Source organism: Mesoplodon densirostris, chromosome 19 (assembly GCF_025265405.1).
Source record: "Mesoplodon densirostris isolate mMesDen1 chromosome 19, mMesDen1 primary haplotype, whole genome shotgun sequence".
Lineage (NCBI taxonomy): Eukaryota > Metazoa > Chordata > Mammalia > Artiodactyla > Ziphiidae > Mesoplodon > Mesoplodon densirostris.
The window spans coordinates 47,667,713-47,694,500 of record NC_082679.1 but is presented as its reverse complement, the minus strand read 5'-3'; the positions used below and the strand labels follow the sequence as shown (position 1 = coordinate 47,694,500).

The 26,788-nt window shown below is 38.7% G+C and overlaps 1 protein-coding gene across 4 annotated transcripts in view; it reads right to left on the bottom strand.

Moving 5' to 3' along the window:
- NFATC3 (nuclear factor of activated T cells 3) overlaps positions 1 to 26,788 on the bottom strand; it is a 128,998-nt gene that overhangs the window by 39,259 nt on the left and 62,951 nt on the right. For 3 of the 4 annotated variants that reach the window (XM_060083831.1, XM_060083832.1, XM_060083834.1), the window contains exons 4-6: positions 15,627 to 15,826; positions 9,062 to 9,234; positions 5,003 to 5,143 (exon numbers count right to left, since the gene is read on the bottom strand). In XM_060083831.1, coding sequence (XP_059939814.1) covers positions 5,003 to 5,143; positions 9,062 to 9,234; positions 15,627 to 15,826 — 514 coding nt within the window. The remainder of the gene's footprint in view (positions 1 to 5,002; positions 5,144 to 9,061; positions 9,235 to 15,626; positions 15,827 to 26,788) is intronic. The other variant, XM_060083833.1, reaches the window with a different exon arrangement.

Sequence of the window (26,788 nt, the reverse complement as noted above, 5' to 3'; positions counted from 1 at the left end):
CACCAGGCTCAGGACTGAGTAGAAAAGGTGAGAAATGATCCAGAAATGATAGAGTGTGACTGAGGCTCTTGCCAAATTCTGTGGAGATGCTGTGTCTCTGTTAATAAAAGTTTTCTGGGGCAGCTACACCATGCTGACTCATACACTTAGTGTGTGGCCAGCAGTGTCCCTCTGTCTGCCACATTTCCTACTGCCAAGCTCAAGCTCCCACACTGTGTACTTATGCAGCTGGCTTTTTTTTTTAACCCCCAACCCTTGTTACGTTAATTTCCCCCTACTAGACTTCATTTTCCAGGATTGCTTGGCTTGTCAAGATCTTCTTAGATACTGATGGTTTTATGAACTATTTCCTAGGCTTTCCAGATTTGTGTCACCTAAAGATCTGGCCAGCTCATTTTCTGTCTCTTCGTCCCAAGTGAATTATTTACCTGGGGAAAGCCCCACCTGCTACTAGAGCTCTCACTCCAGCATTCTTTTTATGTCATGGGCATTTACCCAGTGACTAACCCATACAAGTATCTTCACAGCTAGCATGACTTCATCTGGTCTGTGAAAATATCAGAAGACTCAATGAAATGCTGTCTAGATTGTGACTATCACTTTCCAGTCCAATATAGCTAAGAGCTACCCTTGTGCACAAGAAATACTACAGACAAATGCTTAGAACTACAGCTCAGTTCAGCAATCATCTGCTGGGTCCCAACATGCCAAGCACTTTGGGTTGCTGAGATAATGGAGATAGGATACCCTGCCTTCAGTTTGTGGATGAAAGGCAAATATAAACAGCTCATTATAATGAAATGTGGTGGTTACAATAACTAATAAAGGTGCATTTTGGATGTACTAAGAGCACAGAGGTCAGGGTCCTTAACCTAGTCTTGGCTACTGTAAATACTGCTGCAATGAACACTGGGGTGTATATGTTTTTTCAAGTTAAGTGTTTCTGTTTTTTTCAGATAAATACCCAGAAGTGTACCACTAGATCATATGGTAGTTCTACTTTTAATTTTTTGAGGAACCTCCAAAATATTTTTTGTAGTGATTGCACCAGTTTACATTCCCACAAACAGTATGCAACGATTCCCTTTTCTCCACATCCTTGCCAACGCTTGGTTTTTTCTAGTCTTTTTAATAATAGCCATTCTAAGAGGTGGGAGGTGGTATCTCTCCATGGTTTTGACTTGCATTTCACTGATGATTAACAATGTAGAGCGTCTTTTCATATCTGTTGGCCATCTGTGATCTTCTTTGGAAAAAAATGTCTGTTGGGATCTTCTGCCCATTTCTTAATTGGGATTGCTTGATTTTTTGCTGTTGAGCTATATGAGCTCCTTATATGCTTTGGATAGTAGCCCCTTATCAGATATATGATTTGTAAATATTTTCTCTCATTCAGCAGGTTGCCTTTTCATTTTGTTGATGGTTTCCTTTGTTGTGCAGATGCTTTTTAGTTTGATGTAGTCCCTCTTGTTAAGTTTTGCTTTTGATGCTTTTGCTTTTGGTGTCAGACTCAAAAAATCATTGTCAAGACCTATGCCATGGCTTACCACCTATGTATTTTTCTAGTTTTACGGTTTCAGGTTTTATATTCAAGCCTTCAATTCATTTTGAGTTAATTTTTGTGTATGGTTTAAGAGAGTGGCCCACTTTCATTCTTTTGCATGTGGCTAATTTTCCCAATACCACTTATTGAAGAAACTTGTTCTTTCCCCATCGTGTATTCTTGGCTCCTTTGTTTTATATTAATTGACCATATACATGTAGGTTTATTTCTGGGCTCTCTATTCTGTTCCATTGATCTATATGTCTGTTTTGATGCCAATACCATACTAATTTAATTACTATAGCTTTGTAATATAGTTTGAAATCAGGGAGTGTGATGTCTCCAGCTTTGCTCTTCTTTCTCCAGATTACTCTGGCTATTTGGGTCTTTTACAGTTCTATTAGGATTGTTCTATTTCTGTGAAAAATGCCACTGGAACTTTGATAGGGATTGCACTGAATCTGCAGATTGCTTTGGGTAATATGGACATTTTCACAATATTAATTCTTCCAATCCATGAGCACAGAATATCTTTCCATTTATTTGTGTCTTCTTCAATTTCTTTCATTAAAATCTTGTAGTTTCTGATACATCGGTCTTTCACCTTCTTGGTTAAATTTATTCCTAGGTATTTTATTCTTTTTGATGCAATTGTAAATGATATTTTCTTAATTTCTCTTCTTGATAGTACATTATTATATAGAAATACAACACATTTTTGTATATTTGTTTTATATCCTGCAACTTAACTGAATTTATTAGTTTTAACAGTTTTTTTGATAGAGCTTTACGGCTTCCTATATATAATACCACATCATCTGCAAATAGTGACAGTTTTACTTCTTCCTTTCCAATTGGAATACCTTTTATTTCTTTTTCTTGCCTAACTTTTCTGGCTAGAACTTCCTATACTATGTTGAATAAAAGTGGCAAGAGTGGGCATCCTTCTCTTCCTGATCTTAAGAGGAAAAGCTTTCAGCTTTTCACCATTAAGGTATTAGCTATGGGCTGGTCACATATGGCCTCTATTATGTTAAGGTACATTCCTTCTACACTCTCTTTGTTGATAGTTTTTTAAAGATTTTTTTTAATACATTTATTTTATTTATTTATTTTTGGCATGTTGGGTCTTCGTTGCTGCACGTGGGCCTTCTTTAGTTGAGGCGAGCAGGGGCTACTCTTCGTTGCGGTGCACAGTCTTCTCACTGTGGTGGCTTCTCTTGTTGCGGAGCATGGGCTCTAGGTGCGTGGGCTTCAGTAGTTGCAGCATGAAGGCTTAGTTGTTCTGCAGCATGTGGGATCTTCCCGGACCAGGGGTTGAACCCATGTCCCCTACATTGGCAGGCAGATTCTCAACCACTGCGCCACCAAGGAAGCCCAACAGTTTTTTAATCATAAATGGATGCTGAATTTTGTCAAATGCTTTTTTTAATCACGATAATGTGGTGTATCATGTTGACTGATTTGCCAATGTTAAACCATCCGTCTATCTCTGGAATAAATCCCACTTGATGATGGTATATGATCCTGTTAAAGTACTGTTGAATTTGGTTTGCTAATATTTTGTTGAAGATTTTTGCATCTATGTTCATCAGGTATATTGGCCTGTAATGGTTTTGACATCAAGGTAATGCTAGCCTCAAAAAATGAGTTTGGATAGTTCCCTCCTCTCCTGTTTTTTGGAAAAATTTAGAAGGCTTGGTATTAGTTCTTCTTTGAATGTTTGGTAGAATTCATCAGATCCTGGACTTTTGTTTGTTGGGAGTTTTTTTTTTTTTTTGCGGTACGTGGGCCTCACTGTTGTGGCCTCTCCCGTTGTGGAGAACAGGCTCCGGACACGCAGGCTCAGCGGCCATGGCTCACGGGCCTAGCCACTCCGCGGCATGTGGGATCTTCCCAGACCGGGCCACGAACCCGTGTCCCCTGCATTGGCAGGCAGACTCTCAACCACTGCGCCACCAGGGAAGCCCTGTTGGGAGGTTTTGATTACTGATTCAATCGCCCTACTAGTATTTGGTCTGCTCAGATATTCTATTTCATCATGATTCAGTCTTTGGTAGGGTGTATGTTTCTAGGAATTTATCCATTTTTTTCTAGGCTGTCCAATTTTTTGGCATATGATTGTTCACAGTGGTCTCTTATGACCCTTTGTATTTCTGTGGTATCAGCTGTAATATTTCCTCTCTCACTTCTGATTTTACATGAGTCCTCTCTTTTTTTTCTTGGTGAGTCTAGCTAAAAGTCAACTTTGTTTCTCTTTTCAAAGAACCAACTCCTAGTTTCACTTATATTTTCTATTGTCTTTTTAGTCTCTATTTCACTTATTTCTGCTGTAATTTTTGTTATTTCCTTCCTTCTACTAACTTTGGGCTTCATTTGTACTTCTTCTAGTTCCTTGAGGTGTAAAGTTAGGTTGTTTGAGATTTTTCATGTTTTTATTTTTTTAAATTAATTTTAGTAAGTTAAAAAAAATTTATTGATTGATTTATTTGGCTGCACCAGGTCTTAGTTGCAGCACATGGGATCTTTGTTGCAGCGTGCCTCAACGTGGGATCTTCAGTTGAGGCATGCAGGATCTTTTAGTTGTGGCATGCGGGCTCCAGTTCCCTGACCAGGGATCGAACCTGGGCCCCCTGCATTGGGAGTGTGGAGTCTTAACCACTGGACCACCAGCGAAGTCCCTAGCAAAATGTTTTTAAGGGTCATCCATGTTGTAGCATTAATCAGTACTTTATTCTTTTTTATGGCTAAATAATATCCCATTGTATGAATATATCACATTTTGATTATCCATTTATCAGTTGATAAGTATTTGAGTTGTTTACATTTTTTGGCTATTATGATTAATGCTACTAAAAGCATTTGTGTCCAAATTTCTGTGTGACTTATATTTTCAATTCTCTTGAAGAAATATTGGGGGATTCTTTTACTTTTGAGATATCCTTAATGAGAACTTAATATTCATATGAAAATTTAATAAATGTTTGGTTTACAGTAAAATCTGTGTAAATGATGCCTATAGCTTTATGAAAACTATTTTGTGATTAATGTCAGTGAAACATCTGAATAATTCACTTTAACCTTTTGCCCCTTAGTCTGAGTTCAATCAACTCAAATCTTATCTATCTATCTATCTATTTATTTATTTATTGAAGTATAGTTGATTTATAACATTATGTTAGTTTCTGGTGTACAGCAAAGTGATTCAGTTGTGTATATATACATATTTATTTATTCTTTTTTGGATTCTTTTCCATTATAGTTTATTACAAGATATTGAATATAGTTCCCTGTGCTCTACATTAGGACCTTGTTGTTTATACAGTATATATAGTATATATAGTAGCTTGTATCTGCTTATCCCAAACTCCTAATTTATCCCTCCCCGCCTCCTATACCATTTGGTAACCATAAGTTTGTTTTCTATGTCTGAGTCAACTCAGATCTTATATTATTTACCTTGTCCTTTTTCAAGAAAGATGATTTTGGATTCTGGAAGAAAATTAGATCCAGTAACAACCATTTCATGACCTCCATTTACAGAACAACTGTTGATACTGTACTTCTCAATATGAGGAAGTTCTTGAGCAGACCGCTGGGCTGTTTTTTTGTTTTTTTAAGAGTTGAGAAGAAACAAAATATTAGTTTACACTCTTTCATATGTAAATGACGAAGTCTAGCTATAAAAGAAGCAACTCTGGGTTTTTAAAATGCAAGGCAATGGTAACAATATCCACTAAAATAACTGTGCTATTTAGAAAACAAAATACATTTATTACAGTCAAGTGATTTTAAATAATTTTCTTAGACTACAACTATAGATAAACTAATAAAGAGAAATTAATTAATGCCTACAACTTATACTGACTCCAACACATTCACCTCATCCACTTTTCTCTTTTTAGCTTGTCTTTAGTACATTTCTTCCCCACAACTTGTCTGTTACAATTGATAAATTTAATATAATTATAAAAAGCAAATTAAATCCGAAGATGCATAATTAGATTGCATACAATTAAAAGAAGACAAGTTTCTAAAGGACAAACACCAAGTAGCCCTTTCATCAAGAAAATAACCAGATCATCAGTGAGGCATCAGAATTACATTTTGGACATCTTCCAAATAACTGAAGTATACATGAAGTACACATTTCAATACAGAATTTTAAAAAATGAACATAAATATTTCTTAGGGCACTATACTCTTCCTTCCCAGGGTATGTGAACATAATTTTTCTTAAAGCCTACAAGTTATTATGTAAACTATTAACTTTTCCTTGTTGCTGCCTTTTTCTAATATCTACTGATTTCAAGTTGCTGTATTTTCTGGAGATCCTACTTCTGGCTTTTCTTTCCTTTTTAAAAAATGCTTGAGTTTCAAGCTATACATTATACTTCTTTTGACTGCTTAGGTTCTCTAAGGGTTTATTCCTGCCAAATGCCTCAATAACTAGGTTTCTCTCTGGAATAAAACAAACAAAAAGGGTGGATTATACCTTCTTCTTCACATTTTGGAAACAGGTCTACTTTTAGTCCTACTACTTGTGTGGAAAATTGGTGGCTTTGAGGGTCAGCTGTGTTTTGCTTGGCCAGAACAACATTTTAAAGAAATTTAAACAACTTGACTGCCTTTATGAAGCATGCAGTCCCAGTTCACTATGCCTCTTCCAACTATTTATTTTTTTGAAGATGTATTTATTTTATTTACTTTTAGCTGTGTTGGGTCTTAGTTGTGGCATGCAGGATCTTTCGTTGCCATGCGCGGGCTTCTCTTTAGTTGTGGTGTGTGGGTTTTCTCTTCTCTAGTTGTGGCACATGGGCTCCAGGGTGCGTGGGCTCTGTAGTTGGTGGCACGCGGGCTCTAGTTGAGGTGTGCAGGCTCAGTAGTTGTGGCATGTGGGTTTAGTTGCCCCGCGGCATGTGGAATCTTAGTTCCCTGACTAGGGATTGAACCCCCGTCCCCTGCATTGCAAGGCGGATTCTTTACCACTGGACCACCAGGGAATTCCCTCTCTTCCAACTATTTAATACCAAGACACAAAAGGTATATGAATTAGGATCCCAGCCCCAAAGAGAATGTTTCATAGGAGATGGGTCTGGGATTTAGGATGAACTACAACTTAGAAAGTACCAAGCACAAATCTAGATCTCAGAAAACACTATGTCCTCACTTATGTTCTAAATGGCTCACAAAGAAGGGACATAAAAACAAGCACTGACTAGCCTATGGAGTAAGACTAATTCAAGTTTTAGATATTTATAGTGGAAACTAGCTATCACAAGTACATTCAAAGTAACAGCAAAAATGTGTTCACCAAGTGGCATAGCCATAATAAAATATTATGCATGTGCTAAAAGCATTTTTGAAGAATATTTAACTATATGAGAAAATGCCCACTGTAAGTGAAACTACCAAATATTTTGTGTGCGTGCACACGCACGCACACACATAGACCAAAAAAAAAAAAGGAAAAAAATCCAAAAAAAGGTTAATAGTGACTATCTCAGAGAAGTACTATTACAAAAAAGATTCTAATGCTACTCTTTGTACCATTTTGCATTTTCTATACTCTCAACAATAATCACACAATAATTTAATAAACTAAAAGAGAAAACAGAATAATTTTAGAGTAAATTCATCTCAAAAACTCAAACTACTCTATGAACTTAAATTATTTAAATTATGTTGCTAAAAATTAGAGAAATATATGCTTAAATGGGCATTTGTCTGGCAGGGTAACAAAGATTGTAGCAATGATAGCTGTTTCTAAGAAAGGGAACTAGCTGACTTGAAAATTTACTTTTCATTCTATGCTCTTTTACTCTTTTTGAATTTTGTACCATGTACCTGTATTATCTATTAAAAATTAATACAAAAATTACTTCTACAGTGATTCTATTACCATGGATTTGCTCAGTGATTCCCACAGTCAACTGGAAAATGATAAAGTATTACTCCAGTGAACAGCAAAAGGAGGCATAGGTAAGTAATACAGTAGGTATGATCCCAAATTAAGAATGCATATGGTTAATAGAAATAAAATGATATAACATAATCAAAAGAGTACTAAGAAAACCTGTGTTCTAGCCACAGCTCTGTCACACCAACAAGCAAATAACCTGGGAGGAGCACTTAAGATACTTGTGCCTCAGTTTCCTCCTACACAAAATTAAGACATGGAATTAGAACACTTCTAAGTCTGTGCTCTAAAAATCTAAATTGCAATCTCAATATTTCAGTCCTATCAGCTAACTGCCAGAGGTCCACAGTTCTCAAGGGCTTGAGTAGATATCAGGTTCTAGGCCTTTTCTCATTTCTTGGCTCTGAAAAACCAGGGAAAAAGCATTCACTTTCTCAACCTGGTGTTGTATATAAATTTATGGTAAAAAAACCCCCAAAAACCAAAATCCTGTAAGTCCCTATTCAGCTGAAGTGTCAGCTTGCAGAGACAGGCATCTTCCAACATTTTAATGAAACAAAGATGACCAAGTATCAATGACACTTAATGTGAGAATCATAGCTTCATAATTTGGTCCTCAGGTGTCATCAAGCCCACCTTCCTCATTTACAAGTAAGAAAACTATGGTCAAGAGAATGTCTATAACCACACAGGCTACCTAGGGTCAAATTATAATGAGAAGCCACTTTCTAACTCCAAGATCAGTACTCCTCCACCTAAACATGTAGCTTATTTCCATATAAGAAAATCACACCAGCTATCCAGACCCTGGGCTTCAGTTTACTTTTTAAAAAATTTATTTTACTTATTTTCATTTTTGGCTGCGTTGTGTCTTTGTTGCTGCATGCAGACTTTCTCTAGTTGCAGCAAGCAGGGGCTACTCTTGGTTGCGGTGCATGGCCTTCTCACTGCAGTGGCTTCTCTTGTTGTGGAGCATGGGCTCTAGATGCGTGGCTTCAGTAGTTGTGGCACATGGGCTTAGTTGCTCCGTGGCATGTGGGATCTTCCCAGACGAGGGCTTCCCGGACCTGTGTCCCTTGCATTGGCAGGCGGATTCTTAACCACTGCGCCACCAGGGAAGCCCTCAGTTTACTTTTTTTTTTGGAAACATTTTTAAAAATATTAATTTTATTTATTATCATTCAGTTTTGGCTGCATTGGGTCTTTGTTGCTGCATGCAGGCTTTCTCTCGTTGTGGCGAGCAGGGGCTACTCTTCGTTGGGGTGCTCGGGCTTCTCATTGCGGTGACTTCTCGTGGAGCATGGGCTCTAGGCATGTGGCTTCAGCAGCTGTGGCGCACGGGCTCAGTAGTTGTGGCTCGCGGGCTATAGAGCGCAGGCACAGTTGTAGTGGCACGTGGGCTTAGTTGCTCCGCAGCATGTGGGATCTTCCTGGACCAGGGCTTGAACCCGTGTCCCCTGCATTGGCAGGCGGATTCTTAACCACTTTGCCACCAGGGAAGCCCCCTCAGCTTACTTTTGATCCAAACATTACATTATAAACAAAACAGAAAATAACCTATTATAAACAAAACTTTAAAATATCACAGTCTCACTTACAGCATTCAACAGGTATAGAAGCTGTCTGCAGAGAAAGGACTTTTCCATTGGGCTGCGGGATGTGTACACGAAACACAAGTCGTACTCTAGTATTCTTTCTGCCAATATCAGTTTCTCCTTTTCGAAGTTCTATATCTGAATTGCGGAGTTTCAAAATACCTGCACAGTCAATACTAGGAAAAAAAATATACAAATTTTATTTGCTTGCTAGAAATTAGTGGTTCTAAACAACTCAGCAAAACAATTATTGTTAATTTGCCAGGAAGAACTATCACTATCTAAAATCAGGTCAAAAAAGAAAGATATGATTGCTATTTTCTGCTATTTAAATTTTAGGATTAAAAATGTTTTTGTATGACAAAAGTGTAATACTAAGTGTGGCATATTGTCTGTAAATAGGGCTGACAATAATTCCTCCCATTCTTGTATTCACATGCCACTTCTCCAATTAAGAGGTGGAGTAACTATGTCCCCTCTCCTTGAGAGTGAGCCTTATGACTTGCCTTGACAAACAGAATGTGGCCAAGTGATGCTGTGTAAGTTACAAGCCTAGCACTTAAGAAGCTCCGTAACTTCCACTTTTGTTCTCTTGGAGCCCTGAGCCACCATGAAAATGTCCAACTACCATGCTGGAGAGAAAAGCCCATATAATCCTCTACTTGAGCTACCCCAGCTGAGCTCCCAGCCGAATTCAGGGGCATGAGAGATCCCAGCCAACACCACATGAGTGGATCAGCTGAGTCCAACCAACCAGAAGAATCATGAAAAACAATAGTTACTACTTTAAGCCACTAAATTTGGGGAGCAGTTTGTGTTACAGAGCTAGATGAGTGAAATATAAAGTAAAAGACTCTAATTCTATAAATATAACTAGGCCAGAAAAGATTAACTTATAGGACTACAAATAAGTCATTAATAACATATTTAAACTTTTATATGATACATTTATTAATAAAAACAATCTCTCAGGCTTTCATTTCTTTCTTTCCTTTTTTTTTGGGGGGGGCACACTTCGAGGCTTGCAGGATCTTAGTTCCCCGACCAGGGACTGAACCTGCGCCCTCGGCAGTGAAAGTGCAGAGTCCTAACCACTGGAACACCAGGGAATTCCCAGGCTTACATTTCTAAGAAATGCACATATAAGATTAAAGTTTTGGCATTTAAGGTCTAAAATTTCATTATCTTCAAAATTTATTACTAAGTATAGCTGCTTAACACACAATCATGGTAGGAAACACCAGTACCTATAACATATCTTTGTTATTCACATATTAGAAGAATAAAGCAAGAGGTAACTAACAATCAAACATTCTAGTTAAAGTTTACTCTCTCTTATGGCATTCCTTATTATCCATCCTCTTACTTTATCTACCCACTCTAATGCTCTAATGTTCCAACTCTAATGCTCACTGCTCAGAGGTTAGAGAAGTCACTCTGAAGGATAATATATGTTACAAAGCTAGGTTATCAAGATAAGAACCAGTAAAGCTCAAGGAAGAATCTGAAAAATATAAATATTTTCATCTTAGGAAAGACAAAGGAAAAGAAATTTCTAAAAAAGTAAATATTTTTGGAAATAAACACTTTTCATTTATGGATAAATTATATTTAACTAATATTGAAAAACTGCACTTTAGCTCAAAGCAGTATTGATCAAATTGTATCAAAGTAGTGATTATTCATGTTAATATGCCAACATGAGTATTTAGTAGGAAATACCAGAGATTATCCATTCTACTGAGTTTTTTGTTTGTTTGTTTTTTTGGCTGCGTCTGCATGTGGGATCTTCATTGCAGTGTGCAGGATCTTTAGTTGCGGCATATGGGATCTTTAGTTGAGGCATGCGGGATCTTTAGTTGCGGCATGTGGGATCTAGTTCCCTGACCAGGGATCGAACCCAGGCCCCCTGCATTGGAAGCACAGAGTCTTAACCACTGGATCACCAGGGAAGTCCCCATTTTACTGAGTTTTGGGTTTTTTTAATACATTTATTTATTTTATTTATGTTTGGCTGCTTTGGGTCTTCGCTGCTGCGCGCAGGCTTTCTCTAGTTGTGGTAAGCAGGGGCTACTTTGTTGCGGTACATGGGCTTCTCACTGCGGTGGCTTCTCTTGTTGCGGAGCACGGGCTCTACGCGCATGGGCTTCAGTAGTTGTGGCATGCGGGCTGAGTAGTTGTGGCTCACGGGCTCTAGAGCACAGGCTCAGTGGTAGTGGCACACGGGCTTAGTTGCTCCACAGCATGCGGGATCTTCCTGGATCAGGGATCGAACACGTGTCCCGTACATGGCAGGCGGATTCTTAACCACTGTGCCACCAGAGAAGTCTGCATTTTACTGAGTTTTAAGGGAAGGTATTTTAGCAGAGAGTTAAGTTTCTAGCAGAAGATTTGGAATAAGAGTATCAGAAATGACAATCTTAAAACTCTGGTTAAGAAATGCAAAAAAAAAAAAAAAGAAAAGAAAAGCTACCAAACCACCAAAAAAAACTACATTTATAGGAATGAAAATAACTATTAAATTCTGTTTACAACACAATTATATTTTAGATCAGAGTGCAACACTGCCACATTCATATTCATCGAGTTTTAAAAACAGGGAGGAGTTATGAGTACGGTAAGGCAATGTACTAGCATGCTATATTTAAAGCATCTTGTAGAGTGTCTCTATGGTTTATGGGTTGGTATACTGGTCTTAAATAAAGGGTCTTACACATCCAAGATAGATCAGGTTTGAAATGACCAAGCCTGTGTGATAGTAGGCAAAACAAGGGGACTATCTACCAATCTTTCCCCACCTTAAACAACAGAGCCTTTTTCTTTTTTTTTGGCCATGCCACGTGGCATGCAGGATCCTAGTTCCCTGACCGGGGATCGAACCCGTGCCCCTTGCAGTGGAAGCGTGGAGTCATACGCTTCTAGCGTGGACCACCAGGGAAGTCCCCACTAGAGCCTTTTAATACATACCTACAACTCACTTGTGCATAAATTATTTTGAACAACGGTTTTATCATTCGCAATTTTTTAATCTACCACTACCTGAAACTATATTACGTTCAGTCACTACAGTTTATCCTAGTAATTAGTTCCTGGATAAAACAGGCTCATTCAGCATTAGCTGCCCCATTATCTAAGGTACTTAGAAAAGGTTTCTTAGATTTGGGTAACTTCCTAGTTGCTCCTTACTCAACCCTTTCTTGGACACACACAATGTTGTTGTCACAAACCTTGGTTCCTATAGAATTCCTGTTCCCCAATCTAACAGTTCAGAGTGGACAGATAGCCAGAGAAGCTTCAGGTGTGTGTATGGCAGAGTAGGATGGAGTAAGGGGGATAAGCTGCTTGCTACTAGTAATAATGGTATTTCTACAACTTTGTTCTTTCTGGTCTGATCCAGGCAGGCAGTATATGCCAGCTCTGGTTGGAGAAGGGAACATGAATCTTGAGAACCACCTCTGTTCCATGTGAAAAGGAGGAGGAAGATATGTTCAGATCCTACTGCTCTGATTTGTTCATGCTATTCTGTAGGTAAGGCTCTCCCAAGTTCTTGAGAGAATGTCTTAGAAACTCATGTACTCTGTTTTCTTTAATTTATTGATTTATACATTATTTTAAAAAAGGATATGAGGCATTTTACAACATAAATACAAATAAGGTCAAGAAGAAAGAAATAGGAAATATTTTTGAATAGAAGAAACAGAAGATAAATATATCCCAAATCTAGGGTTATACGAATTACTATAATTACTATAATTGAGCTTGATCATGAACTTTTGGGAAGCTGAGGCAAAAAGTAAAGATGATAGGGACTTCCCTTGTGGTCCAGTGGCTAAGACTCCACACTCCCAATGCTGGGGGCCCAGGTTTGATCCCTGGTCAGGGAACTAGATCCCACATGCCACAACCAAGAGTCCCACTGCCTCAACGAAGAGTTTGCATGCCGCACATGCCACAACGAAGATCCCGCGTGCCACAACTAAGACCCTGCACAGCCAAATAAATAAATAAATATTTTTTTAGAAAAGTGAAGATGGGGTTTCCCTGGTGGCACAGTGGTTGAGAGTCCGCCTGCCGATGCAGGGGACGCAGGTTCGTGCCCCAGTCCGGGAAGATCCCACATGCCGCGGAGCGGCTGGGCCCGTGAGCCATGGCTGCTGAGCCTGTGCGTCCGGAGCCTGTGCTCTGCAACGGGAGAGGCCACAACAGTGAGAGGCCCGTGTACAGCAAAAAAAAAAAAAAAAAAGTAAAGATGATAAAGCTTTTGTAGGTCTCTCCTTGTCTGGTAAAGCAAAATCTACCGTGTCAGCAAATACCAACTTTTTTCCTTTAACATGAAAAGACTGTGTGTATGTGTGTGTAATAATGACCAACTTAAAAGATAAAATCTTTTTAACAGTCCATTAAGTTATAAGCTTCTGGTGATTTCTATTTACTTGATTCAAGTCCACTGCTTGAACTATCCAGAGGAATCAATGGAAACATGGTCTGCAAACTGTCACCTAAGAATCACTTTTATGAGTTCTTAGAAAAAGATAGTTCAAAGTTGAGTTTCAAATTCCCCTCTGCAGCTGAATAATAGTATATTCATATTGCTTTTGATGCTAGATGAAAAAGTAAGATCCTAGGGAATTCCCTGGTGGTCCAGTGGTTAGGACTCTGTGCTTTCACTGCCGAGGGCCCAGGTCTGATCCCTGGTCGGGGAACTAAGATCCCACAAGCCACGTGGCGAGGCCAAAAAAAAGTAAGATCCTAGAGTAAAAGAGAGGAAGCCTTCTTGTATCCTCATTCAGAGGCTGGCTACCTCACCTTATTTGAAGATTGGTCAAATAGGATGCCTGGAGTCAATGTTTTTCTTTCCCTCTTTTTTTTTTTCAATGTTTTTCTTAAGTGTTTTGCTCAAGTACCTGAACAAAGGATTGGCTGAGAATTCAAAGTTCTTTTTTTAATTATTACAGAACACAGAAATTTAATAGTAGAGATTATCAGCTAGCTGTCTACCTCTGCCATGAAAAAACTCTATCGTAGCCCGTGTAATGACTTAGTGGAGTTGAGTTCTCGAGTACTGTTCCTTTGAACAAAGCAGGCAAAGATAAGGTTTTATTTAAATCAGTATTAACTTGTCTTTTCTGGTGCTAAGTAGATAAGAGGCAATTCTTATTTTATAATAGTACAATTATGTCATAAGTTACTATGTCCTCAGGGGTATATTCAGTTTACCTAAAAAGTTATTTAAATATAAATTTAAAAGAGAAGAACTCGAGACTGAAATCTGATTTTAATAGGACTATTCTTGCAATAACCTGGGACAGATATCATTGCCATCTTAAGAAAGACCTATATTATAGTTTGAACCAATTTCTCTAACAAACTACACTGTAAGTTTCACATACCTGGTTGTGGCAGAACCTAGTTGCCTACTAAATATTCTTTTTTTCTGTTTTTCTTAGTAACAGACCCCCATCTTGTTAGCGGTGGCAATGCACTCAGGTAAAAAAAAAACATACCCAGGTCTTCCTTATATACAAGGATGATCAATGAGATGTAGTAAAGGTGTTGGATACGTTTCTGGGAAAAGCTCTTTAAAGAGGCCTGACTCAGATGGAAGTTCTCTCTTACCCTTCCTCTTACCCATTCTTCCTATTCCTTCCAGGATTACAGTTATGATGGCTAGAGCTCCAGTAGCTATTGTGGATCATAAGGCAATCTTGAGGATGGAAACCACATGCTAATAATAGCAGAGAAGAAAAAACAGAAGCAGCTTGGGGCCCCAATGACTTATGGAACCACTGTGCTAGCCCTAAGACGCCTATGTGTATATTTCTTTTATGGAATAAAAAATTAAACCTCTAGCTGTTTAAGCCACTGCATTTCAGGTTTCTGTTACAGGTACTATATATATTCCTAACTAATCCACCTGAACAAAACTCTACTGCATTCTCATTCAGAAGTTGGCCACCTCATTTTATTTGGAAACGGGTGAAATGGGACACCTGGAAGTAGAGTTGAAGTTTTCCTCAAGGAAACTTAACAATCATAATTTTACTGCAATTGTTTACTTACTGTCTACCCTATTAGACTGTGAGCTACTTGAAAAAAAGTCCATATACTTTTGTCTCTATCACCTAGCATGATGCTTGGCTGGTACTACATGGTCATAAACTTTTGCTGAATAGAATTTTCTTTATGGAAATGTGGTACCAACCTTAGCAAATATACTATAATTATTTACATAATGTTATTCAGTTAATTTAGAACAATGACCTTTTTTTTTTTTTGCAGTATGCAGGCCTCTCACTGTTGTGGCCTCTCCCGTTGCGGAGCACAGGCTCCGGATGTGCAGGCTCAGCGGCCATGGCTCATGGGCCCAGCCGCTCCGCGGCATGTGGGATCTTCCCAGACCGGGGAACGAACCCGCATCCCCTGCAACGGCAGGCGGACTCTCAACCACTGCGCCACCAGGGAAGCCCCAATGACTTATTTTTGTACTATAAAAATAAATATACTTTTCTTCTGAAAGTTATTTTAGGAAAAGAAAAAACAGTCCATTTTGGGATATGTTTCAAGATACCTGGCTGACATATTGTTTTCAGGAAGAAGTGGAATTTCCAGAACCTTTGTGCTGGCAATTATTATCTCTTGGCTTGCAGTAGCAACTGTCTTCCCAGTGATCCGATGCACCTGGTAAAATGCATGAGGCCGTAAATATCGATCATCTGCTGTTCCAATAAACATCTGTAGATTTATCGGCTTTTCACTATAGCCCAGGAGCTAATTTGGAAGAGCAAACACAGAAAAATACAATTCATTATCCATGCATTTTACAATAAGCTTACAAGAGTAAGTCTATTATATTTGTATCATATACTATTGATACATAAAATGTTATTTCAAAAAAGATAATAATAAAAACAAGTAATAAGTGAACAGCCCTCTAAATCACAGAAATATTTTAAGAGTTATAAAATGCTGCAATATATTACAAAGGGATGAGGTAGGTTTTTTTTATTAAAATCTAGATCAACCTAAATTTTGAAAAGCCTTGGTAGAGTGCTGTGGAGAATACAAAAGAAATGTTGATTCTGTGCTCCAGGCAACATTAACCATCCAGACCAGACCTAAAGATCAGGGTATGTGGGAAGGTCCTCTAATGGGCTGTTAAAATCAGAGACACTTTTAGTAGAAAGGATCTGAAAAATCCTACGGCATGTTTCCAAGTTAAAATTTCAGCTGACTTAACAAGCTAGGCTACTTGACTTTCTTTGGTACCCTTCACTACTGCTGAGATTAAGATGGCTACACAGGATTAATAAGGGTGATGACCAGGAGGTGCTGGAGGTAAAAACAGCAACCACAAGAAAGGAGGCAGTTAAAAGAAACAGAGCCTAAAGCACTTAGGGAGACTCCTATGTCCAGTCTGATGGCTGAGTAGCACCCATTGGACCCACCTTGAAAGAATGGAGAGAACACCAAAGTAAGCAGATACTGGAAACAAACTGACACATGTAAGAAGAGAATAACAAAAGGTGTGTTTCCTGTTTTTAAGGCTTTTAACCTGAGGGAAAGCCACAGTCCATGCCTTACAGTGAGACTAAAACTACCAAAGAAATCTACAGTCTGAAGGGCTTGAAGAACCAAGGACAGTCTGTCACAACCTCTGGAAAGAAAGAGGCAAATCCCAGAAAAGAGACAGCCAGAGAGGAGGAGCTCCAAATTTTATATATATATATATAGACTCCGCCCAATCCTTTGGCTGACCTGTAAACCATTCAAGAACAGGATAGATCCAAGCAGCCTAAGGCTAAAATAACTGAAATGAGATTATAAACTACCACCAACCACAGGGAGACAGATTTTACAGGTTGACTTCAACCAAGTTAAGTGCCTGCTTAAACAAAAAAATTCAACATTCTTTGGGAGTACATATGAGTGTGCATTTATATTAGTTTTGATGCTGAGTTGTACAAGTTCTTTATATATTCTGAATATTAATCCCTTGCAGTTATGTGATTTGCAAATATTATCTCCCATTCTGCAGGCTGTCTTTTCACTTTCTTGGTTGTGTCCTTTGATGCACAAAAGTTTTTAACTTTTGATGGAGTCTAATTTTTTTTGTTTCTTTTGTTGCCTGTGCTTTAGGTGTCATACTTAAGAAACCATTACCAAATCCATTGTTGAGAAGATTTTCCTCATGTTTTCTTCTAAGAATTTTATAGTTTTAGGTCTTTGATCCATTTTTAGTTAATTTTTGTATATAATGTAAGGTAAGGATCCAACTACATTATTTTGCATGGGGATATCTAATTTTCCCAACACCATTTGTTGAAAAGACTGTCATTTCTCCTACTTAATGGTTTTGGAACCCTATGAAAAATGAATTGATCATACATGTTAGGGCTTATTTCTGGGCTTTCTATTCTATTTCATTGGTCTGTCTTTATGCCAGTATCATACTGTTTAAAATACTGTAGCTTTGTAGTATGTTACAAGTCAGGGAAAGGGGGTCCTCCAACTTTCCTCTTCTTTTTCAGGATTGTTTCAGCTATTTGAAGCCCCTTGCAATTCCATATGAATTTTTTTAAAAATAGAGTTATTTATTTATGGCTGCGTTAGGTCTTCGTTGCTGTGCGCGGGCTTTCTCTATTTGCGGCAAGCAGCGGCTACTCTTTGTTGTGATGCGCAGGCTTCTCATTGCAGTGGCTTCTCGTTGCAGAGCGTGGGCTCTAGGCACGCAGGCTTCAGTAGTTGTGGCACATGGGCTCAGTAGTTGTGGCGCATGGGATTAGTTGCTCTGCAGCACGTGGGATCTTCCTGGACCAGGGCTCGAACCCTGCTCCCTGCACTGGTAGGCAGATTCTTAACCACTGCGCCACCAGGGAAGTCCCCATTATGAATTTGAGGATATGCTTTTCCATTCTGCAAAAAGGGTTGTTGGAATTTGGGTAAGTATTGCATTAAATCTGTAGACTGCTTTGGGCAGTACTGATATCTTAACAATGTTAATTAAGTCTCCTCTCCATGAACACGGAATGTCTTTATTTATTTTTGTTTCATGTATATTCGGATTTTATTTTCACTTTATATATTTCCATTTATTTTTATTTCTTTCAGAAATATTTTACAGTTTTCAGCATACAAGTCCTTATACCTCCTTGGTTAAATTAATTCCTAAGTATTTAATACTTTTAGATGCTATTGTAAATGAAAACTGCTTTCTTAATGTCCTCTTAGGGTTGTTGATCACTGATACACAGAAACACAATCGCTAAGTATGTGTTGATCCCCTACCCTGAAACTTCGTAAACTCATTTATTAGCTCTAGCAGCTTTCTTGGGGATTATTTGGGGTTTTTAAAGTATGTGAGCATGTCATCTGTTAATAGAGATAACTTTACCTCTTCCTTTCCAATTTGGATGTCTTTTATTTCTTTTTATTGCCTAACAGCTCTGGCTAGAACTTCCAGCACAAATGTTGAATAGCAGTGGTGAAAGCAAGCATCCTTGTCTTGCTCCTGATCTTAGGGGAACTGCTTTCAGTCTTTTACCATTAAGTATGATGTTATTAGCTGTGGGCTTTTCATAAATGACCTTGATCATGTTAAGGACTTTCCCCCTTTTCTTAGTTTGCTGCTTTTTTTTTTTTAAATGATACGCTGGTACGTTTTGTCAGATGCCTTTTGTGTCAATTGAGATGATCATGTGGTTTTTATGCCTTCATTCTATTAGTATGGCATATTACAACAACTGATTTTCATATGTTGAATCATCTGCATTTCTGAGGTAAATCCCACTTGGTCATGCTGTATAATCCTTTTAATGTGCTGCTGGATTTGGTTTGCTAGGTTTTTTTTGAGGATTTTTGTGCTTATATTCTTTTTTTTTTTTTTTTTGTGTTACACGGGCCTCTCACTGTTGTGGCCTCTCCCCGTTGCGGAGCACAGGCTCCAGACGCGCAGGCTCAGCGGCCATGGCTCACGGGCCCAGGTGCTCCGTGGCATGTGGGATCCTCCCGGACCGGGGCACGAACCCGCGTCCCCTGCATCGGCAGGCGGACTCTCAACCACTGTGCCACCAGGGAAGCCCCTGTGCTTATATTCTTTACGGATATTAGTCTGTAGTTTTCTCTTCTTGTATCTTTGTCCTTATCATTATCCTTTTGATTAGAAAAATTTTTTCCCATGTCTCTATTGAAATTCCTTCATCTCTTCACATATTTAGCCCACCTTTTCTACTAGATAATTTAGCATTTTCATCATTGTTATGTTAAAGTCTCTTTCTGATAACTCCAACCCAGACACAGAGTTAGATTTAGGCCACCTCTGGGCCAGCTTCTATTGATTGTTTTCTCTTAGCTGTGGGTCACACTTTCTTGTGTGTGTATGTATAGTTTAACACATACTAGACATTTTGTATAGAAGAACTCTAGGAACTGAAGTAGCAAGTATTTACCTTCAGAAAGAGGCATGCTATTTTTTTTTTTTTTTTTTTTTGGTCAGGTCACAGTTCTTAAGCTGTATCGGCTTTACTGCAGTTTTAGTCAGATTCCTCTGCTTTGAGGTGGTGGCTTACGTGCACTTGGTGGAGATCTTACAAATTTCAGACAGATCTCGCTCAGCAATCCCCACTCCTACTTTTGGCCCCAAATGCCTCTGGGAGGAAGATCTGCTCTATGGCTGTTTTATTCCCTTGAACCAGCAAGGGTGCAATATGATAACACAGACTGCCTAAAGTCAATTTTTTGGTAAGCACAGTGGAGTGCCCAGCTCTTCAAGACAGTAGTGGTGGAGTTTCTGATGCCCAGTCCTAAGCACTGTCCCTACAAGTTGGGATTGTGAGTCACAGTGTCAGTGATGTTTTCACTAGAGCAAAACTGGGTAGGGTGGCTGCACACTGTTCTAGGCCACATAGCTTCCAAACCTGAGATTTTATGAGCTACCTAATAACCTTAAAAGAAATTCTCTTCTGTTTCTTCACTATGGTTTTGTAAAGTATCCTGACACATGATAGCAAATATAGAGTGCCTAGTACAGTGTCTGGCATGTACCTAACAAACGTTAGCTATTAGTGTGCATCCAGATTCTAAGTATGGAATCTAGTCAGTTTCAAATATGTAGAAGGAGTTTTATTTGATTATGTTGTCCTTCAGGTGACTGCTTTACTCCCTCCTGCTTGCTCATCCCTGGCTTTACGGTGGAGTTTGTAACCAAGCAACATCATAATTTATTGATTATCTTCCTCTACCCAGGAAAGGACATGAAGTCTTTTGCCTATTATCAGATAAAATAATTTACCCAGGATGATTTTCAGCCCTGTGCCTTTACAGAGAAGCAAATAAAGCCTGGACCACTGCAATAGCCTTATAACTGCTCTCCCTGTTCTTACTCTTGCTCCCTGATAGCCTATTCTCTGTCCAGGAGTCAGAACAAACTTGTAATATTAACCAGATAACTTTACACCCCTGCTCAGAACTCTCTAATGGCTTCCTTCCATACTCAGAACTAAATTCAAATGCCCTATGATGATTTACAAGTCCTGTGTGATCTGGGCCCTGGCTACCTTGTTGCCTTACCTTCTCCTACTCTCTCCCTTCCACAGTCTGCTCTGGCCATCTTGGCCTTATTGCATGAACCACTCAAGCTCATTCCTAACCTCAGGACCTTCATACTTAATATTTTGTCCCTCTGGAATATTCTTCCCTCTGATCTTCATATCACTTCACTCCTTCAGCTCTACACTCAAAGGTCAACTTCTCAGAGAAAACCACCCTATCTAAAACATCACATTTCTATCCCTTTATCCTGTTTTATTATTTTTCATAGTATTTATCCCTATCAAAAGTATTTTAGGGACTTCCCTGGTGGCGCAGTGGTTAAGAATCCACCTGCCAATGTTAAGGGGACACGGGTTTGAGCCCTGGTCCAGGAAGATCCCACATGCCGCGGAGCAACTAAGCCCGTGTGCCACAACTACTCAGCCTGTGTTCTAGAGCCTGCGAGCCACAACTACTGAGCCTGCATGCCACAACTACTGAAGCCCGCACGCCTAGAGCCCGTGCTCCACAACAAGAGAAGCCACCGCAATGAGAAGCCCTCGCACCGCAACGAACAGTAGCCCCCGCTCTCCACAACTAGAGAAAGCCTGTAGGCAGCAATGAAGACCCAATGGAGCCAAAAATAAATAAATAAACTAATTAATTTTAAAAAATTATTTTATACATTTGTTTATATCTGTTTTCCTTATTACCACATAAGTTCCCAAAAGGCAGAAACTTTGTCTTGTTCACCACTCCACCCCTTCCTCTTTTTATTGAGGATCCATTATGGAAATATCTATATCAAATGTCACTGCTTCAGCCAGTATTATATAGGTGACACACAAAAAAAGAACAAGTGGCATGTATCAAATTTTAAGGAATTAGTGAAGACCTTAAAAGGCAGAATTTTATTAATAATAATAATATAGGATATAGGGAAGCACATGATAAAAAGCAATTAAAGCTCTGAGAAGGAGAGAAAAGACGAAATCATGGAAACCAGCTAAGAGGCTGAAGCACTAAAATCACGTGTACTGAAAGTTTAAAGAAGGGTAGAAGTGAGAACATAAATAGAAAATAGAAATGAAGGAGGATTAATGCAATAAGTCTTTCTTATGAGATCCTAAAGAGATTTTTTGTAACTGGCTACGTATAGAATAATAAAGAGAAGGGAACAAAGAAATTAGAAGTTCTGAGCTTCAGTACCCAAGAGAATGATGGTATCACTAGCAAATAAAGAAATGAAGAAGTCACTGATTTAGAAAAGGTTTGGAGGAAGATAAGGTAATGTTTTCAATGTTAGTCATGTGGTATTCAAGCTAACAGTGAGACATCTAGATGGAAATGTGAGGCCATATAATACATACATTCTTTTAGCCCAGCCATAGCGTTATTGCACAATAACAAAATACAGTCTACTGTGCTTTAAAAGGATGACTGAAATCCTCTGTTTCTTGTTTTGACATGATGAGTAGAATGATGACATCATGATGACATGATGAGTATGCACTGTAAAAGTTTCAGTACTCATAGCACTTTAAACACTACTGAGTTTTAACTGCATCACTGTGATTTGTAGCTCCCTGAGCAGCAGCGTAAAATGATGAGAGTGCCAGTATACTCTCTATCTTAACTACTCTGCCATTGTTGCTGCAAAACAGGCTCAGTCAATTTATAAATGAATGAGTATGGCAACATGATGAGTGAGGTGCATATAGGTATTTAATGGAAAGGGGCCAGAAATTCAAACTCCTATCAATGCACGAGATAATCATTGTTCTTCAAAGAGAGGAACTAGCCTATGTTTCACAGAACTTCAGAATGTCCCATCACATATATTCGTGTATACAGAAACGTTTACGAACTTGGAACCCAACTCCTTAGTATATATAAATACCACCCAAATCGCAGTTTTAACACATATGAATTTTTCATGAATGCAACTGCATGTAAACTGAGGTAAACTTTATTTATTTTGGCCACTCTGCACGGCACGTGGAGTCTTAGCTCCCCGACCAGGGATCGAACCCGCACCTCCTGCATTGCAAGCACAGAGTCTTAACCACTGGACCGCCAGGGAATTCCCGAGGTAAACTTTAGCAAGAGTTGATCATTTCAGAAAATCATGTCATTGCTAATAATGCCACTCACTTGTGGAATTTAGGTTGCTGATCAACACACTTGCCTATGTGCAAGTGTGATGTAGTGATGCTGTAAGTACAAGTATCTAATTATTTCATTGTTTTCTCTATAGTCATTACCAAGCCTTTTCATTATGAAATATAACTTTTTGTTATAATTTGTTTATAACCGTTTTCTAAATTTATTTCCCCTTAATAATAAAAGCATTATATTGGTATTTCTAAAATTACACATGTAGGCTGATTATATTGTCCTTGAATTTCCATTTCAGGTAAATAAAGTATTATAAAATATTTGTTTAAAATTTTAAAAGAGTAGGGTTGGGTCTGATAGGGTTGAGAACCACTAGCCTTAGAAGATTTGCAAGTCAAGAGGCACACTGGTATTTTATCTTGGACCAGTTTGGCTAAAAGCAAATCCTCCAGTCTCCAGTCTAGGGAACATAAACCTACTGCAAGCATTTTGGGAGTTAAGAGGAGTAAAAGCTCTCCCTATTCAGTACACAGACTTTCATTATGCCTCCCCTTTCATCCCCACCCCATTTTCTGTACAGATCCTCAAGCCCTGCCTTTAGTTATTCTAGAACCTAGAACTTCTATTTCACTCCCTCTAAAGAATAAATCTCCAGAATCCTCCCAAGGTAAGCCAGTGGTTATCACTTCGTTATACCACATAAGGGAGAAAAATCTGGGAAGTTTAACTGCTTCTTTTGTAGACCTTCAACAATATTTCTGCTTTTGGCCTCACCTCACATCCCACTTTTTTTTTTTTTTTGCAGTACGCGGGCCTCTCACTGTTGTGGCCTCTCCTGTTGCAGAGCACAGGCTCCAGACGTGCAGGCTCAGCGGCCATGGCTCACAGGCCTAGCCGCTCCGCGGCATGTGGGATCTTCCTGGACTGGGGCACGAACCCGTGTCCCCTGCATCGGCAGGCAGACTCTCAACCACTGCGCCACCAGGGAAGTCCACATCCCACTTTCAGAGACACCAGTGCCTCAACACCCTGAGCCTTTCCAAGGTTCTTTAGTATAAAATGATTTGTGCTTCTTAATTTTTGGTTCTTTCTCTCCAACCAACAAGCTTAAGTTGTAACTGTTTAATGTCTAATGAAGGTAAAAACATGTGTTTAACCTAGTATATTTAACTGGAAATTGCAGTTTTCTGTAAATATTTAAATATTTGTGTATTTAAGAAATCTATCAATATTTCAGTTTTGATTTCTTTTTACATATTTTGGTATAAACAAGTTAATAAATGTTAAAGCTTGAATTGAATGGAAAATATTCCATAAAAAATAAAATGCCAACATGATTACAGTAAAAAAAAAATAAAGCCTAAATAAATCAATAACTAAAGAAGAAATAGTAACAGTGTGGGTGTATGTATGCATATGCACACAAATATGGTTCAGTCACTTTTCCCTTTTGGTTTGTATGGAGGCAGATGGGGTAAGTGATAATGTAGAATGAGAGTCATCCAAATTTGGATACAGAGGTGAAAAAGTAAAGGTAGAAAGTGGTAATATACTTTAACTAAATTAGTTTATGTAATTCTAAAACTCCTGTGGAGTACACGCCATTTTTTCCAGTTTATAGATGAAGAATCTGAAGCTAAGAAAAATCAAGGAACTACTCCAAACTCATGGCTAATCATCCTTTCTGCTATACTTATTGTTGCCCTTTCATGTTTAATCTTACATTGAACAAATTATTCTATGGAACCAACTGTTCTTGTAGTGGAGGAAGAAGTACCAACAACTTTATCACTTGCCTCCAAGTACTGTGAAGGGGGCAGTGTCATTCTTGTTATCTCCAGAGCCTAGTATAGTACCTATCACGTTATGGGCATTTAATCATTGCTGAATGAATGAATTCTGGAATGAAAGAGTACAATTTGGTGGAACAAAATAACACGAGGTTAGTCAACAGAATTATTTAAATAAGAATTATAGGGGGCTTCCCTGGTGGCGCAGTGGTTGGGAGTCCGCCTGCCGATGCAGGGGACACGAGTTCATGCCCCGGTCTGGGAGGATCCCGCGTGCCGCGGAGCGGCTGGGCCCGTGAGCCATGGCCGCTGAGCCTGCGCGTCCGGAGCCTGTGCTCCACAATGGGAGAGGCCACAGCAGTGAGAGGCCCGCGTACCACAAAAAAAAAAAAAAAAAAAAAAAAGAATTATAGGGCTTCCCTGGTGGCGCAGTGGTTGAGAGTCCGCCTGCCGATGTGGGGGACACGGGTTCGTGCCCCGGTCTGGGAAGATCCCACATGCCGCAGAGCGGCTGGGCCCATGAGCCATGGCTGCTGAGCCTGCGCATCCGGAGCCTGTGCTCCGCAACGGGAGAGGCCACAACAGTGAGAGGCCCACATACCGCAAAAAAAAAAAAAAGAATTAAAACCACTAAAGTAGCCATTTAAAATGAAGTAGTAAAATCTAAAATAGAAAATACAAACTAAAAATTTTATTGCTATCTATTAAGTTACCCAAATATCACGTAACATACCAGTAAGTACTATATTCCAAAGTATCCCAGTCATATTAGATGACTCATATTAATACCAGCTTGGCAAAGACATAAGCCACCTGTCCTTTTTACTTTGATAGTAAAATGAGCCAGTGATGGAGGAAGGTAATCAGGCATATAAGATTTCAAAGGGAATATATTTCATAACACATATTTCAGCTAACATCTGCTCCAAGCATATATACTACAGCATAAGAAAAATAGGGGTTCTCCTTTGCAACTCAAGGGCTTTAAAAGAACATCAAATAAATTAATTAGACTATCATTCCATCCCATCCCATTTGCTGCCAATGTTATAGGCAACAAATTATTGCTACTGTTAACACTATTCTCTAAAATCTTTCATCTAGTATCAGGATACTTCTCTTCAGGTCACCTTCTGCTTTGTAGAAGAAAGTAAGCTAAGTTGTTTGTTATGTTTCTGTACGTTTCCATAGCAAAGGTCTGTGCCTGCTTAATTTAACTAAAGCTGGAGGGTTAAAGCCTGAAGGTATACGACAGACTAAAGCAGCTTCAATAAGAGGAGTTCTATTATCAGTCCTGCTACATTACTTGGAGGGAGCAGATCTGAATATATTAGAAACATGACAACACAATGTAGAGATAATAAAAATACAAAATTAAATTTCCAAAATATAAATTGCTTCAAACTGAAAATGTACATATAACATCATACAAAAAATCATCACCTGGAAATGAATCTTGGTGTATAATGAAATACAAAGTCTAGTTATGGAAAAAAATACTACAATCTCCATTTTAAATTTCAGTAACTTTTGGGATAAGGCTCAAAATATTTATTCCTTCATAAAACTTATCACTGTATAATAAAGTATGTGTGTAATTTTATGCAATTTTATCTCATATGTAGATTCAAGTAACCACCGTAACAGTCATGATCCAGAACTCTTCCATTACCACAAAGGAACTCTCTTGTGATACCCGTTTACATTCAGTCTTCAACCAGTTCCTGTTCCCTGGCAACCGCTAATCTAGTGTCATCTCTGTAGCTGTGCCATTTTGAGAATGTTATATATATAAACGGAATCACGGTATGTAACCATTTGAGATTGCCTTTTTTTCCACTCAGCACAGTTCCATGGAGAACCTTCCAACCTGTGTGTATCAACAGTTTGTTCCTTTTTATTGCTGAATAGTAGTTAGTGCATTGTATGGATATACCAGTTTGTTTAACTCTTCTTCCGTTTGGCTTGTTTCTAATTTTTGACTAAGAAAAATGACACCACTATGAACCTTACAGGTTATTGTGTGAACAAGTTTTTATTTTTCTGTGATAAATGCCAAATGTGATTCCTGGGTCATGTGGTAAATGCAAGTTTAGTTTTTTAAGAACCTGACAAACTATCCTGCGGAGTGGTTATACCATTTTACATTCCTAACAGCAGTTTAGGTGGGATAAAGTTTCTTGGCATCCTTGCCAGCATTTAGTATTATCACTATTTTTTTTTTTTTTTTTGCGGTACGCGGGCCTCTCACTGTTGTGGCCTCTCCCGTTGTGGAGCACAGGCTCCGGACGCGCAG